This window comes from Molothrus aeneus, unplaced genomic scaffold (assembly GCF_037042795.1).
Source record: "Molothrus aeneus isolate 106 unplaced genomic scaffold, BPBGC_Maene_1.0 scaffold_92, whole genome shotgun sequence".
Classification (NCBI taxonomy): Eukaryota; Metazoa; Chordata; class Aves; order Passeriformes; family Icteridae; genus Molothrus; species Molothrus aeneus.
The window spans coordinates 239,747-253,790 of record NW_027099244.1 but is presented as its reverse complement, the minus strand read 5'-3'; the positions used below and the strand labels follow the sequence as shown (position 1 = coordinate 253,790).

The window sequence follows — 14,044 nt, the reverse complement described above, 5'->3', positions numbered from 1 at the left end:
TTCATGTACCCTATTGAGTTTTCAGTTTATATTCCTTTCTTTGTTTTTCTAGAAGTCTTTTGATGCACTGAGTCGTGTTACAATGCTAAAAATGGGGTGGATTTCAAAAGCCAGTGCTATCCAGAGAAAGGGCAGGTAATAAATGCCTCATACTGGTTTCCATTTTGCAGATATCCACAGTCCTTTATGTTTAGAATATAGCACACAACATAGTAACTGTTTCTAGCCTAGTCCAGTGTCGTGTTGGATAATGGCCAACACTTGTTCTCTGCAGGTGAGTACTGGTCAGTATGTATTTCCTTAGAATCATTTCCCAAGTAGTAGAAAGGTGATGTTCAGGCATTTCCCAAAGGTCTAGGTTGTTTTCCCTTACTATGTTGTTCTCCTTCCTCTTTCTCCCATGTAGCACCAGCAGTCGCAGTGTCCATTAGGGTGTTTTCACATCTTGTCTGTGGGCAGAGGACTGCCTATATCACTTTCTCCAAGCTATCTATGACTTAACAGGCCATGATTATATTCTTCCGAACACTGTGGGTGAGGGCTCAGAAGTTCATGTAGCAGCAAGTGCCTGTTTTATCAATCACATTGGCATTAAGCTGCACGTATACACATACATGTATATGAATGAGGGAATTTGCTGTCTCTTATTCACTCACAAGTTATTTAATATTTTTTCTGCCTTTTACTCCAAAGGTCACTTCTGTTTGGGGGATGTGAGGAGAAGAAATGAAGTTTGCAACTGATTTCCTTACAACGATTGAGATTTGGACTGGTTTTACATTAGCAAAAAACCCACAGCACTTTACATTAGATAAATCTTGTTTTTCTTCCTCCAGATTTCTCAGTGTTGGGTTAAAATTTCAGTAAAAAATTGCCACACTCTCAAAAATAATCCATGATTGCAAAACTCTCACTTTGCATGTGACTTATAACACTTTCCTCATAGAAGTGCTTCTGCTTTTCCATTCTGAGTTTCTGTGTCTGTTTGTTGGCTTTTGGTTTTATTTTTAGAAAGAAATCCTAATTTTCACAATTTCCCATATTTTATTTTCAAGGGCTGGGCGCTGTCAGCCTGGAGTCTGTTTTCGTCTCTTCAGCAGGCTCAGATTTCAGAATATGTTGGAATTTCAGTCTTCAGAACTTCTCAGAATGCCACTTCAGGTGCATGTTCAGTTAGAAATTATAACTTTAAAAAATCGGATGTCATCAAACCATACTATTAATTGCAACAAATGTGTTTGGGGGTTGTTTCCAAATCTTGGTAATCATTTCTGTTCTGCCTTTTAACTTGCAGGAGATTTGTTTGTACACAAAACTTCTGGCTCCAATTAATTGTCCAATTGTAGACTTTCTTATGAAAGCTCCTGATCCTCCGCCTGCTGTAACTGTGAGAAATGCTGTGCATATGCTTAAGGTCAGAAAAGGAATAGATTTAGATGGTAATTGGGTTTGATCCCAGATTTGTGGTGTAGCAGTCTATCTTACTGACTTCAGTTTGTACTGAAGCTGTTTTTAATTACTTAAGGATGTTTTGAATTTTTGTTGATTGTCTCTTTTCATTTTGTGTGTGGGGATGTGTTTTTCCATGTCAAGGAAAAGAGAGTGCTTCAAAGTCTTGTCTCTGTTAATAGTTTGACTTGCTTTTTTAGTGTTTGGAAACAAGTCTAGTTAATGTCCACTATTCACATCTTTTCTGCTTTCACTATAAATTGATTTTGTCCACTGTACCCGTCCCCCTCTCTGTTTGTTTGTTTGTTTATAAACAGACCATAGATGCCATGGACCCTTGGGAAGATCTCACTGAGCTTGGTTATCACCTCGCTGAATTACCTGTAGAGCCACACCTTGGTAAAATGGTGTTGTATGCTGTAGTTCTGAAGTGCCTGGATCCTGTTCTGACCATTGCCTGCGCTCTTGCCTGCCAAGACCCTTTTGTGCTGCCCACGCTGGCCTCCCAGAAGCGTGCGGCCATGCTGTGCAGGAAGCGTTTTGCTGCCGGGACGTTCAGTGACCACATGGCCCTGCTCAGGGCTTTCCAGGTAGTACTTCATTTCAGAGAGTGCTAATCACTGTAGATCACGCAACCAAGGCAAATAATGTAGCACTCTACTTGGATGTAGAGTGGTGGACTGTGATTAAGTCCTTGGAGAAGACTTTATTTTTGCTAGTGCCTTTGCTGTGTATTGGACTCATAAATTTGTGAGGGCACACTTTTTGTAGTATGTTTTGTTGATATTTTCAAACCTTAGAAAATTCTGAATGTTCCAACAATGTGCCTCTTTTACATCCTACTACACTGAACTTCAAATCATGATATTAATGTAATGATCTTTATTTATTGTTTTAACTTGACATAATCATTGTAATGAACACGTAAGGAGAACCTAATTCTTGAACAGAAAAAAGGATCTGGTTTGATACGTTTACTTTTAGAGTGGGTTTTGCATTCATTTTATTGACATAAATGTAATCTTTTATAAAAATGCAGTTTTTAGTTTTAGCCTATCAAATTAATAGGTGAATGTAAAAACGTTTTCAGGCATGGCAGAAGGCACGCAGTGATGGCTGGGAGAGGGCCTTCTGTGAAAAGAACTTCCTGTCCCAAGCCACAATGGAAATCATTGTAGGAATGAGAACACAGTTGCTTGGCCAGCTTAGAGCCTCAGGTAAAGAACTTGGAAAAATTTTCATTAAATGTTTAATGTTGTTTTAAAGTCAAGCATATAGAAATTATTACAAAAATCATGTTCACTGGTGTAATTTTCCTTACTTAATTTGAAATGCACCTTCATGTACACATTCATGCAGGGTATGGTGTAGATGAGGAAGTGTGGCTGATCTAACTGAAAAACCCTCGTTTCCACTTGTCACCGCATTTCATGGTTTAATAAATTATTCCCATAGGAAATGTCTTTGTATTGTAGAAAATAGTCATATTCTGTGTTAGTATGAAACCTCTTATCAGGAAGGATTTAAGTGTAGTGGTTTCTTCTTTGTGCTGTTAAGGTTGGCAGTACAACAGGTTGAAAAATGCAATAAATAAGTTGTTTATTTCACCTTTAGTTTGTAACTCCTTTTAAGAACCAAACACAAGCTAACATGGCACTGTTTTGTCTTGTTCTTTTGTCAGGTTTTGTGAGGGCCAGAGGAGGAGCTGATATTAGAGATGTTAATACTAACTCTGAGAACTGGGCTGTAATTAAAGCTGCCTTAGTGGCCGGGATGTATCCCAATCTTGTGCATGTAGACAGAGAAAGCCTGGTGTTGACTGAACCAAAGGAGAAGAAAGTGCGATTTCATCCTACCTCTGTTCTTGGTCAGTCTCAGTATAAAAAGGTAAAATCACTTTGAATTCATAGTTCAAGAAAAAGAGCACTAAAATCTATCACATGTTTTAGAATGTCTTTTTCTAGTTCTCAGTACTTTAAAAGCAGTTTGGGCATTTAACACTACAGCTTTAGCAAATACTGTTCTACCCAGCTGATAGAACTGGAGTTGATTCATTTTTCCATTGTTTCAATTAGTCCTTTCTCTAGATGGAACAAGGGAAAATGGCAAAAAAACCACCCCAGTTATAAGATTGTTTTAAAAATAGAATTATCCCTACTCTTAAAAGGAAGAAGTTCTTCTCTGAAACTTTTTTTTAACATTTGTTTTTAAAGCAAAATATTTTATTTTATCATGGTAAGCTAATTTGTGAATCTGGTTGAATTCTCTCACGCTTTTTTTTGCATGTATATTTTTATATGTATATAATTATACATGTATTTATTTCTCAAAAGATAGAATCATGGAATGGTTTGGGTTGGAAGGGACCTTAATGCTTATCTCATTCCAATCCCTGCCACAGGCAGGGACACCTTTCACTCTTCCAGGTTGCTCAGAGCCTCACCCAGTCTGGCCTTGAACACTGCCAGGTTGAGGCATCCACAGTGTCTCTAGATAAAATGAGAAATATGTTAAAATTTACATTCATTACAGTAGATGGTATAATAGCCTAGTCTTACCTGCTCTTGCACAGATTGCTTTAGCTAATGGACAAGCTGCAGCCATCCAGGCCCTCCCTACAGACTGGCTTATATATGATGAAATGACAAGAGCTGACAAGACAGCAAACATCAGGTGCTGCTCTGTTGTGACACCTGTCACCGTGTCCCTCTTCTGTGGACCAGCCAGGCTGCCAAGTAATGCCTTGCAGGCATCTTCATCCTTTCGAGGTACACTGGAGTCTGGATTTGGAATGTTTCCACTGGTATACATTAGTGTGCAACATGGAAAGCTTATTTTTCAGTAATATTTAATACATATATTGGCTGATTCTGAAAACAACAGTGTTATAATTCCTGTAGCTGTTCAGGAGTAGTTTGTAGGTTCTGTAATAAATCTCTCAGTTTTGGGATTCCTTACATATTCAAGTCCATAAATTACACAGTTCTGGGAGTCTCAGAAACTATGGTATAGTTTGTAAGCAAAGAATGCAGCCACAATGTCTAATGATAATAATGATACTGAGATGTGTAGTATGTATGTTCTTTTTCTACGGACTACTTTATTCGATACATTGAACCAGATTATTCAAACTCAAAAATTTAGAAATAATCAATATGGCCAACAAGTCATGTTGCTTCTAGCTGACACACGCATTTTCAAGATATGTTCTACTGATAATTTTTTTGTCAATTAACTGTACCATAAACTGTAAGTAATAGAGAATATATAGAAATTTTCTTTTTTTTTCTTACTTGAGTCCTCTTGGATTGGAAGCAAAAATAACTGCTGCTAGTTCTCATAGTTGAAATCAAACTAAAAGTCCAACTTATTTCTGAAGCTTTCCTGTCTTGCTTTTAAACTGTTAACCTTAGAGTAGTGTTCATGCTGATTGAATTGCACTTTAGAAAAATAAGGATTCCTAATCAATAGCCATATGTATTATATGTATATTTTTTTCTTACTAAGTCTTTAAATCTGCTGTTTTACTAGGAAATAGAGCCACATATGCTTAGGCAAAAGTTGGATAGTGGCTTGTGAGTACTGGTGAAGGTACATGAGTTGAGTCCAATCATATCAGTACAGGTTTTTACATAGTAGGACCTACAGCAGGTCTGGCTACTTGATTGCTGCTATCTGGAGTAAAGACTTATCAGTGTGTTTGCGGAAAAGAAGAGGTAGTTTTACAAATGTTTACATTTTAAAGTCAATTTTAGAAGGAAAAATATTATTGCTGTTAATACAGCAGTGTTCGTTTCTTTGTATATAAGTAGAAATAATACTAATAATAATACTTCTGTCTTACTAATAATAATACTTTTGTCTTTAATTCAGGAGGAGGGGTATCTAATGATAGCAGTGACAGTGAGATGGAGGACAAAACAACTGCTAATCTGGCACTACTGAAGCTGGACGAATGGCTCCATCTCAAACTGGATCCTGAAGTTAGTAAGAAATCACTCCTAGGTTTGCTTCATGTAGAAGAATTGTAAAAAAGATGTGAAAAGGTTTTTGTAACATTTGAGTAGCCAAGAATTTTCTCTAAGAATGTCATGGTCCATTTGAGTCTCTCAAACTACATACTCAGTGATTTAACCTTTCCTTCATGAGCTCATCAAGAATTAAAGGGCTTCAATCCCCTTTGGCACAGAGTTGTCTGTTGCGTGAACTTGTGTATTCAACATCCAAGTTGCAATGTTTCATAACCTATCACCCATACCTTTCAATTCTTTTACCTGTGAGCAAAAGGAAAGAAAATAATTAGTCATTTAAGTCAGCAGTTGGAGTGCTCATTCTTCTTCCTCCATCTTGGTGTGGGAGTCCTGTCTATCACATGAGGGAGCAGGAAAGCCTCAGCAGTGCAGATGCTGTTGGATCTCCTTCAAAAACTTTCTGGGCAGTATGATGTTTTATATGTCTGAGCTTGGCAGTTTTGTCCCTTTCCACAAGTCAGCAGATTCTGAAGAGACTGCCAGACAAAAGATAATGGCTGCAAGGGACAGCAAACTGCAGGTGACAGTGGCTGCATAAGCGTCCTTCTGCTGCTTCTGGCCTCCTGTCCTGTCTGCATGGTGCTTTATCAGGCTATGCAGGAGCTGGGATCGCCAGAATCTGAAGAGGAGCTGAGAGAGCAGTCACATTGGCATATTGTCTTCTTCTTTCTGTGCAAGAGTAACCAAAATCGGATCAAAAAAGGAGCACTTGAAGCTGGAGTTGCTGAAAGAAAGTTGCTGTCAGATTTTTTAAGGATAAATATAAACCTCTTTGAAATTGAAGTCTTTATGTCATTGAGGAGCTGTGGCTATGGTAGGAGGTAGTTTATGGGTCATGAAACACATTTTCACCAGCTCTAATAATAATACTGTCTCTCCTAGACATGTCCAAAAGAGTGATTTTTTAAAATTTTTTTTTAAAGGAAGCATTTCTGATAATTGGGAATTAGACTATAGTCTTCTGAATTTAGTCATCACATTTGAGCAGATGTCTGTGTAAGAAAAATATCACTTAGAGCTCTTTTCCCTCAAGTATGACTGAAGAGTGCATGAGTAGAGACTGATTTGAGAGGAAGGGCATAAAGCATGAAAGGATTGGGTTTTCTCAAAAGATAAAAAGGAAAAAAAAGTCTGTGGATTTACAGTACAAAGCTAAGTTTAGTACAGAGCTAAATGAAATGTTTGAAAAATTACCTTGCACCCAAGGAAAAGAAAGTAAATTAACATTTAGTTTAAATATGGATTATTCCCCTTCCCCAAGACCTTAGTCCTGCCTTTCATTTTGGGCCCTGTTTATATTAGAATGCCAGGTGCTGCCTGATAGGAAAAAGATAGGGTCCTTTTACCTGTCTGATCTAATTTTCATCAGCATTTAACAGAATTTGAATCCATCACAGGCTGCTGGTATGCTGTTGCAACTCAGGCAGAAGTGGCACAGTTTGTTCCTGCGTCGTATGCGAGCTCCTTCTAAACCGTGGTCTCAGGTTGATGAAACAACTGTAAGAGCAATTACAGCTGTTCTGAGTGCTGAAGAACAGTCTGCAGGTCTGCAGCAGCCTTCAGGAATCGGCCAGAGACCAAGACCTGTGACTTGTGAAGAACTTACTTTGGCATCTTCCTTTCTGCTGTCAACCAACAGCAGAAAAAGCTCAACAGAAACTGAATTGTCTGACTCTTCTAATGCTGAAAAGTAAGATGTTGAGGTCTTCTGCTCACTGTAGGTTGCAAATTATGTGTACAAGTATCACTTAAATTTCTGCTAGTAATAAGGAGGTGGAAACAGTGGAAATACAGTTCAAAGGTGTTATACTGTTATATGCTGCATTGTAATCCCATAAAGTATTTCATACCTGGGCCTGCTTTTTTGAGAGAGCAGTCAGGAATATTGTCCATGAATTGTGATGTTTGAGAAGTAGCAGAAGAGGTTTAACAGTAGCACTAAAAAGTAATGCATGATCAGTATGGCTTTTTTAGTTAGGGTTTAATAGATTTTGTAGCTGCTGTAATACATGTGGTCATGCAGTAGGCTGACAGGTCGATGTAAATTGTTCAGTGACTGCTTGTGAAACTCGAGGTATGTCTTTTTAGGGTTTCAGTGAAATCTGCATCTCCTGCCCTCCACCAGCCGAAGAAGAACAAAGAAAAAGACATTTTGCTCTCCAAACGATCCTCAGATGACAGATCAGCTCAGTCCTCAGTGAAGCCTTCAGACAGCAGTAGCTATTCCAGCCCCTGTGCTAGTCCTTCTTCTCCGGTGTCTGGAAAGGTAGAGTTCTCTAACCTATCACCCTGCTCTTCAAAAGTAATAGAATTCCTTGCTGATATCATTCTGCAATTAGGTATTTTACTGGTAAATTAGGAACCTAACTTAACTTTTAATTTATAACAGCTGCATACTACTTCCTTCCTTCTTCTAAAATCTAGACTAATTATCCTTGTTTCACTATTTTAATACAGTAAAAATTTGTCACCTGCTGAGGTAAAGCTATCCAAAGTAGAAAAAATGAGATTTAAAAAAAACCCCTTGTTCTAATGAATGTGTATTAGGTTTTTTTTCAACTAAATTAGTATATTATACACACACTTCTGAAGTTTTTGGATTCTGCTTTTTTCTGTTTCTGTAATAGCATAATTGATACTGATTCTGTGTTATCTGCCTTACTATGACTGCTTGGGGTTTTTGTGATGGTTATTTTGTGATACTCATTTAAAGCACACATTTTAAATGAGATTGTTGTCATAGTTGTCCCTATATACTTGAATAGTAGACTGCAGTAACACTAAAGAGATCATTGAGAGGAAACATCATGGACTTACTGAAGGATTTAGTAATTCCTCTTGAATCTTTCAGCTTTTAAATTAAGACAGTGTAAAAGGAAGAAAACATGTTTCCTGAATGTAGAAATACGAGTAGTGCTGTAGGCTGCACTCTTGGATGATTAATTTTGGTGTCATCTCAAGGTGTGTCAGACTTAAACCAATTATAATTAATACTAGACTTCTTAATCGTGTTCTGCTCTATTTGTTTTCTGCCCCTCATAGATGAATTACTATTTTGAAAAGTGCTTTAAAAATGTAAAATAGATATGAAATACATTTCAAAGCCATTTTTGACAGGACCAGCTGATAGATTTTATGTTTCTTCTAGAACCTGGAGGAGGAAGGGAGGAGCACAGTCAAGGGATTTCTGTCCTTGTGTGTGAAACTTCAGAAATAAAGCCTGTTGTATTGTACTTATTAATTTAATTTATTTCTTCCAGGGTTGCAAATCTCCTTCACCAAGACAAAATATGCCAGTTCGGTACTTTATAATGAAAAGTAGCAACTTGCAAAACATTGATATTTCTCAACAGAAGGGAATATGGTCCACTACACCAAGTAATGAACGGAAACTGAATGGAGCCTTTTGGGAGAGCAGCGTGGTTTACTTAATATTTTCTGTTCAAGGGTCTGGATGTTTTCAGGTGGGTCTTAATCTTAAACTAACTGTTAGCAGTGGTTGATGGTTTAGGAGGATGCAGCCAATGACTGTGTGTGGTGTGGACAGCTTTGCTTATGGCTTCTGACTTTCCTAGAAGCAGAGCAATGTGCGAATGTCTGTACTTGCTGAAGAAAGAGTATTTCAAAGCTGAGATGGAATTTTCTCCAAACATCATGAGTAAGAAAAATATTTGTACCCTACATTAATCCTCTAAAACAACAACCACCAGAAACAAAAATCCTAACAAAGTAGGGGATTGCTACTGTTTGCATGCCAAAATGTGTATTGTATGTGAGCAAGCACTTACTGTCAAGTCACAGCTTTCTAAAGCCAGGAAACTCATACATTTCTTTATTATAATTTTGATTAAAACTGATTTTATTCACTTCCAATTAGGAAGCTGGCCATGATTCTTGCAGAGCTCTGTCTTGACTTCATATTCAGTGAGATATTTGTCAACAGTTTGTTGGTCAAATCTGTGGTCAGTTTGAAGTAAAAACTTGACCTGGTAATGCAAAGTTGCAGGTTAGCTGTGACACAGCTAAATTCAGTTGTTCCAGGTAAAGAAATTTCAATTTACTTCTTCATAGATAAGTTAGTTATGAAAGTCAGCTGAACTTAAAATCTATCAAACCAACCAAAACACAGCTGTCTTGGCAATACCACTGAAGGACTGCTGTGACATATTACATGTGATGGTTTGGCAAATGCAGATACTGGAAAGTAATTTTCAGCAAGTCAGTTGACACTGAAAATGGGCTGTTGCACTGGTCCTGTCAGACAAGAAAGTGGGGAAGAGAAGACACCCTCAAGTCAGGAGTGTATGTGGTTGACCTTGCCCCCTTCCCTTCCAGTTTTGACAGTGCACTGCACCCTCATGGGAATGTGAGATTAACTTCCCTATTAATCTTCTCTTGTCCCAACTCTCTCTTTCTATTCTATTCTATTCTATTCTATTCTATTCTATTCTATTCTATTCTATTCTATTCTATTCTATTCTATTCTGTTTGTTTTTTCCTCTGTTCCTTTTATTAATTCTCGTTTAAGTCTGGCTTGAGCTATCTAGGACTGCTTGTCTTACAACAGCAGTGTGTGCTGGTAATTTACTGAACTGCTTCTTTTGGACTGCCAAGTCCTAAACGGCATAAATACACCTGAATGGTATATTGATATGTTGTTTGTGGGTTTGTGTTTACTTTCAGTTTGTTTGGTGTGTGGGTAAATCAGGGTGTCCTTAAGTAAGTTAGATGCTGTCTCAGATTGGGGAGAATACTTGTTATGTTGGAATTTTGTCCGGCTTCACTAAAGCAGGAAATAAAAGCAACTTTGACTTCTTTCTTTGAAGAACAACTACACTCTCCTAATTGTGTGTGAAAGTTAACATAGAGGGAGCATGAGAAGGAACAAATGGATTTCTGCAAAAATTACCTAAAAGTAACAAGGAAGATGAATATCTAATGGACTATTCTATAGTAGAATATTCATCTCAACTTCCTTCTTCTTCAGGTGGTTATGCAACAGCTTTTTAATAAGTTACAAAGCTCAAAAACCTTTAATGATAATTTTGTCATTGAGAGACATTCCTTATGGTGAAACCCTACAAGGCATATTTGAAGTGGAAAAAGAAGTAATTCTTCTAACTTTCTAGATGTAAACATTTTGGAAGCTCTAGCTTCATGGTGGAGAGTGTGTGAATCACTTTGAAATTACTTTGAAAGTTTCATAGGAAGTTTGGTTATTTATCTCATTCTACCATAGACAGATATGGCCTCATTATGTCTGTTCTTTCATATTTCAATTTTTGTCCCAGGGTTTTGCTAGAATGGGTTCAGCGATTGGGTGTGAGAAAAGTCAAGACTGGGGATCTGCTGGTTTTGGAGGTGTATTTAAGGTGGACTGGATCCGAAAAGAAAGCATTCCTTTTCAGTTTGCACACCATTTGCTCAACCCACGGAATGACAGTAAGAAAGTACAGATAAGTAGGGATGGCCAGGTAATGTTACTCTCTTCTGAAGTTTTCTTTATTTGGTAGAATGTATTTGGTGTATTTTTTATTAGCTTGTTCAGCCTTGACATTTATCTCCACTTGTTTGTGTATCTGCTGATCTGAATTCGCAGTTCATTAGTGTATTGTACCTTCAGCTAATGCAGAATTACTGCTGAAGTAATGGAGCTATTTTGATAAAATCAAAAGTTTCTTGCTTATGTGTTAAAAAAATTATTTTAAGGTGGATGCTTCCAAAAAGAAGTTGTTTGGTTTGATTTTCAGTTTGTAATTTAGTTCTGGAGGTTTGTTCCCTATTTGCTTGAGATGTGTTCTCTTAGATAGTCTGTTACACCCAAATAACTGTTCAAAATTATTAATTTTTTTTTGTAAAGCCTGAAGAGAATCCTGAGGTTTAAGGTAGAGTGCAGCTTAGGACAGTTCTTGTACTTTTTACAGCTCTAAAAATGCAACTAAAAAAAGCCAAAGCCAAAATTTCTGTGTGGCAGTTTCTGCCCTCTCCCCATCCCCTCCCTGAACATCTCCTTGAGGATTCAAGAGCTAAAGTTTTTGTATCACTTTCTCTCCTTCAAATCCTCTCTCCAGCTGTAAGAAACTGGAGGAAAGGAGAAGTACAAGGAAAGGATGGCCACTGTATTTCCTGTGACCTCTATTTCCATATTCTCCACCACACTTGATGGAATTCAACTTAAAAGATGTGGAAAATAATGATCTCAAGTTAGTAAGTGACTGATCTGTGGGAGGTACAAAGTGTCTGGTGCATCTGTTCTTGTGTATGGTGGTAGGGTGTTCACTGGGAATTGTCTTTGTGAGAAATGACAATTCACTGTCAATGAAAACACCCTAAACAGCCTGTAGGCCAGGATGGCTTGCAAAAGTTTTTACCTCCTGCTCAGCCCTAGTAAGAAGACCTTGCTTTGCTGTGAGTTCTAATGTTTGTCCCAATAGCAAAAGAGATGAGCTCTTCCAGAAGGGTTGAAAGAAATAACCAGCAACATCATCTAGCAATTCAGTAATAAATAGTTTCTATGTGCTCAGTAGTAGCGGTGCAGGTAACTTCCCTGATTTCCTGTTCATTTCTAGGAGCTGGAACCACAAGTTGGAGAGCAGTTGCTGCAGCTTTGGGACCATATTCCTTTGGCAGGAAAAAAACTGACTGAGCATGCCAAGTAATGTGACAGAGGTAGTTTTCCATGCATTGCTTGCTGGTTTTGTGGTAGAGGAAAACCCATGAAGACACAGTGTATCATCACAGTACTGTCTTTCCTTTATAGCTTGTGGAAGAACAAGTACACTTGGTACTAAATATTCTATTATTTGGATTTTTTTTTTCAGCTGGTTTAGGTTGTTGAAACATCAGCCACAAGAACCAGCAGTGTATCTACAATAAAGATGAGGAAGATGACACAACAGCCTCCTGACATTCTTCCTCATGCTGGGCAGCTAGAAGTGGAAAAATAAGAAGGAATTGTGTTGTTTTCAGTGTTTACTTGCCAGCCTGTTTTTTGACTGAGTTGGTTTTTTTAAGGAGTGTGCAGTTGATACTTAAAAATACAGTTAAGTTGAAAACAAAGTTTGAAACAATGGACCTCATTTAAGTTGTCTGTGGGTTTAAAATAGCATAACAGACAGTTTAAGTATGCAGTTTACAGTTAAAGCTTTCTCAACCCAGTAAAAGGTATGAGAATGTAAATGTTAATTAATCAGTCTTGCAGTTCAGTTAAAAAAAAAATACTAACTCCAAATATGCCAAAAGGCTCCTTAAGTGTACTTCCACATCCACAGTGCAAGAGAGCAGAATATATTCATACAAATAACTAAGCAGCTGGAGATGTTAATTTTTAATTTATTTAAAAGTAATTCTTAAAAAAAATATTTATTTTATTTTGGTTTTGTTTGTAATTATTTATTTATGTGTTTATTTATTGTTAAATTTAATTATTTTAAATTAATTTAATTTAAATAGAAAAGAAGGAGCATGAGACTTTTGGTTTTGTTTGTAATTATTTATTTATGTGTTTATTTATTGTTAAATTTAATTATTTTAAATTAATTTAATTTAAATAGAAAAGAAGGAGCATGAGACTTTTGAGATTGGGTGCGTCCACTGATGTTTCTAGTTTCAGTTATTTTTCCCCTTTAAGACGTGACTCACACCTTTGAGAAGCTGAAACAGTCTTTCAGAGGCCTGTGGCCAAGTGGTTCTTCAATATTTCACTAATTTAGGCAGTGTTACAATATTTGTATTTCTTTAAAAAACAATAAAAATCTTTAACAGTACAATTTCCTTGATCATTTAACATTGTCTTCATGCTTTCTTTCAAGTTGTTTCTTTTTCTTCCACACCACTGCTATCTTGGTTTATTTGGCTTTTTCTTAGTCCTTAACATACTGTACTGTAAGGCTGGTATAAGTGGGTGTGATCACTGTCAGCAGTGTTTGTGGTCATTTTTAGGTTAAACCAAGATTTTTTGCTGCTTCTGAGCCTCCACCTGTTTCCTCTTGTCTGTTCAGGATATTACCCCATGCATTCATTTTGCATTCTGTGTGGTGACTTCCACACATGAACCATCAGTTTGACCTTTGCCAAGACTTACTGGGTGCCTGTAAGGCTGGTATGCCCAAGAAATAGTTTCTCAAGACAGTGCATAGAAGGGAGGCATGAGGCTCTTCCTGCCTTTTACAGTACTTCCAGGCCTGTGCCCACCCAGGAATGTGGGGCAGTACTGCCGTGTACAGATTTACAGGGCCCTGTGCACTCCAGAGACAGGGCTGGTACAGGAGAGGGAGCACGGGCAAGTGTAATGTTTGGCTAACCAGCCAAATGGTACTTCTGCAGCTTGATGGTAAAAAGAACAGTCCAGCCATAGCATTTGCATTTCACAAGGCCACTGGCCAGCATAGGTCGCTTGTGTGAAGAAGAGATCGTACCCTGCTGCCTGACAGACGTGGTCAGGTAAGTCTATGTATGCCCAGATGTTAGATGCAGCCCAGTCATGGTGGATTGTGTAATATTATTATCACCCAAATAACTGTACCACTGACCTGTATTTTCTCACACACTGCATTTAGATGTGG

At 37.6% G+C, this 14,044-nt stretch overlaps 1 protein-coding gene across 1 annotated transcript in view; it reads left to right on the top strand.

Annotated features, from left to right (window-relative positions):
- Positions 1-13,266, top strand: part of LOC136571187 (3'-5' RNA helicase YTHDC2-like) — a 29,195-nt gene extending 15,929 nt beyond the window's left edge. The window contains exons 17-30 of the mRNA XM_066571525.1: positions 53-135; positions 1,056-1,161; positions 1,295-1,414; positions 1,767-2,039; positions 2,540-2,666; positions 3,131-3,336; positions 4,022-4,217; positions 5,323-5,432; positions 6,878-7,170; positions 7,569-7,746; positions 8,741-8,944; positions 10,772-10,954; positions 12,050-12,149; positions 12,302-13,266. Coding sequence (XP_066427622.1) covers positions 53-135; positions 1,056-1,161; positions 1,295-1,414; positions 1,767-2,039; positions 2,540-2,666; positions 3,131-3,336; positions 4,022-4,217; positions 5,323-5,432; positions 6,878-7,170; positions 7,569-7,746; positions 8,741-8,944; positions 10,772-10,954; positions 12,050-12,139 — 2,169 coding nt within the window. The 3' untranslated portion in view covers positions 12,140-12,149; positions 12,302-13,266. The remainder of the gene's footprint in view (positions 1-52; positions 136-1,055; positions 1,162-1,294; positions 1,415-1,766; positions 2,040-2,539; positions 2,667-3,130; positions 3,337-4,021; positions 4,218-5,322; positions 5,433-6,877; positions 7,171-7,568; positions 7,747-8,740; positions 8,945-10,771; positions 10,955-12,049; positions 12,150-12,301) is intronic.
- The last annotated feature ends 778 nt before the right edge of the window (positions 13,267-14,044 follow it).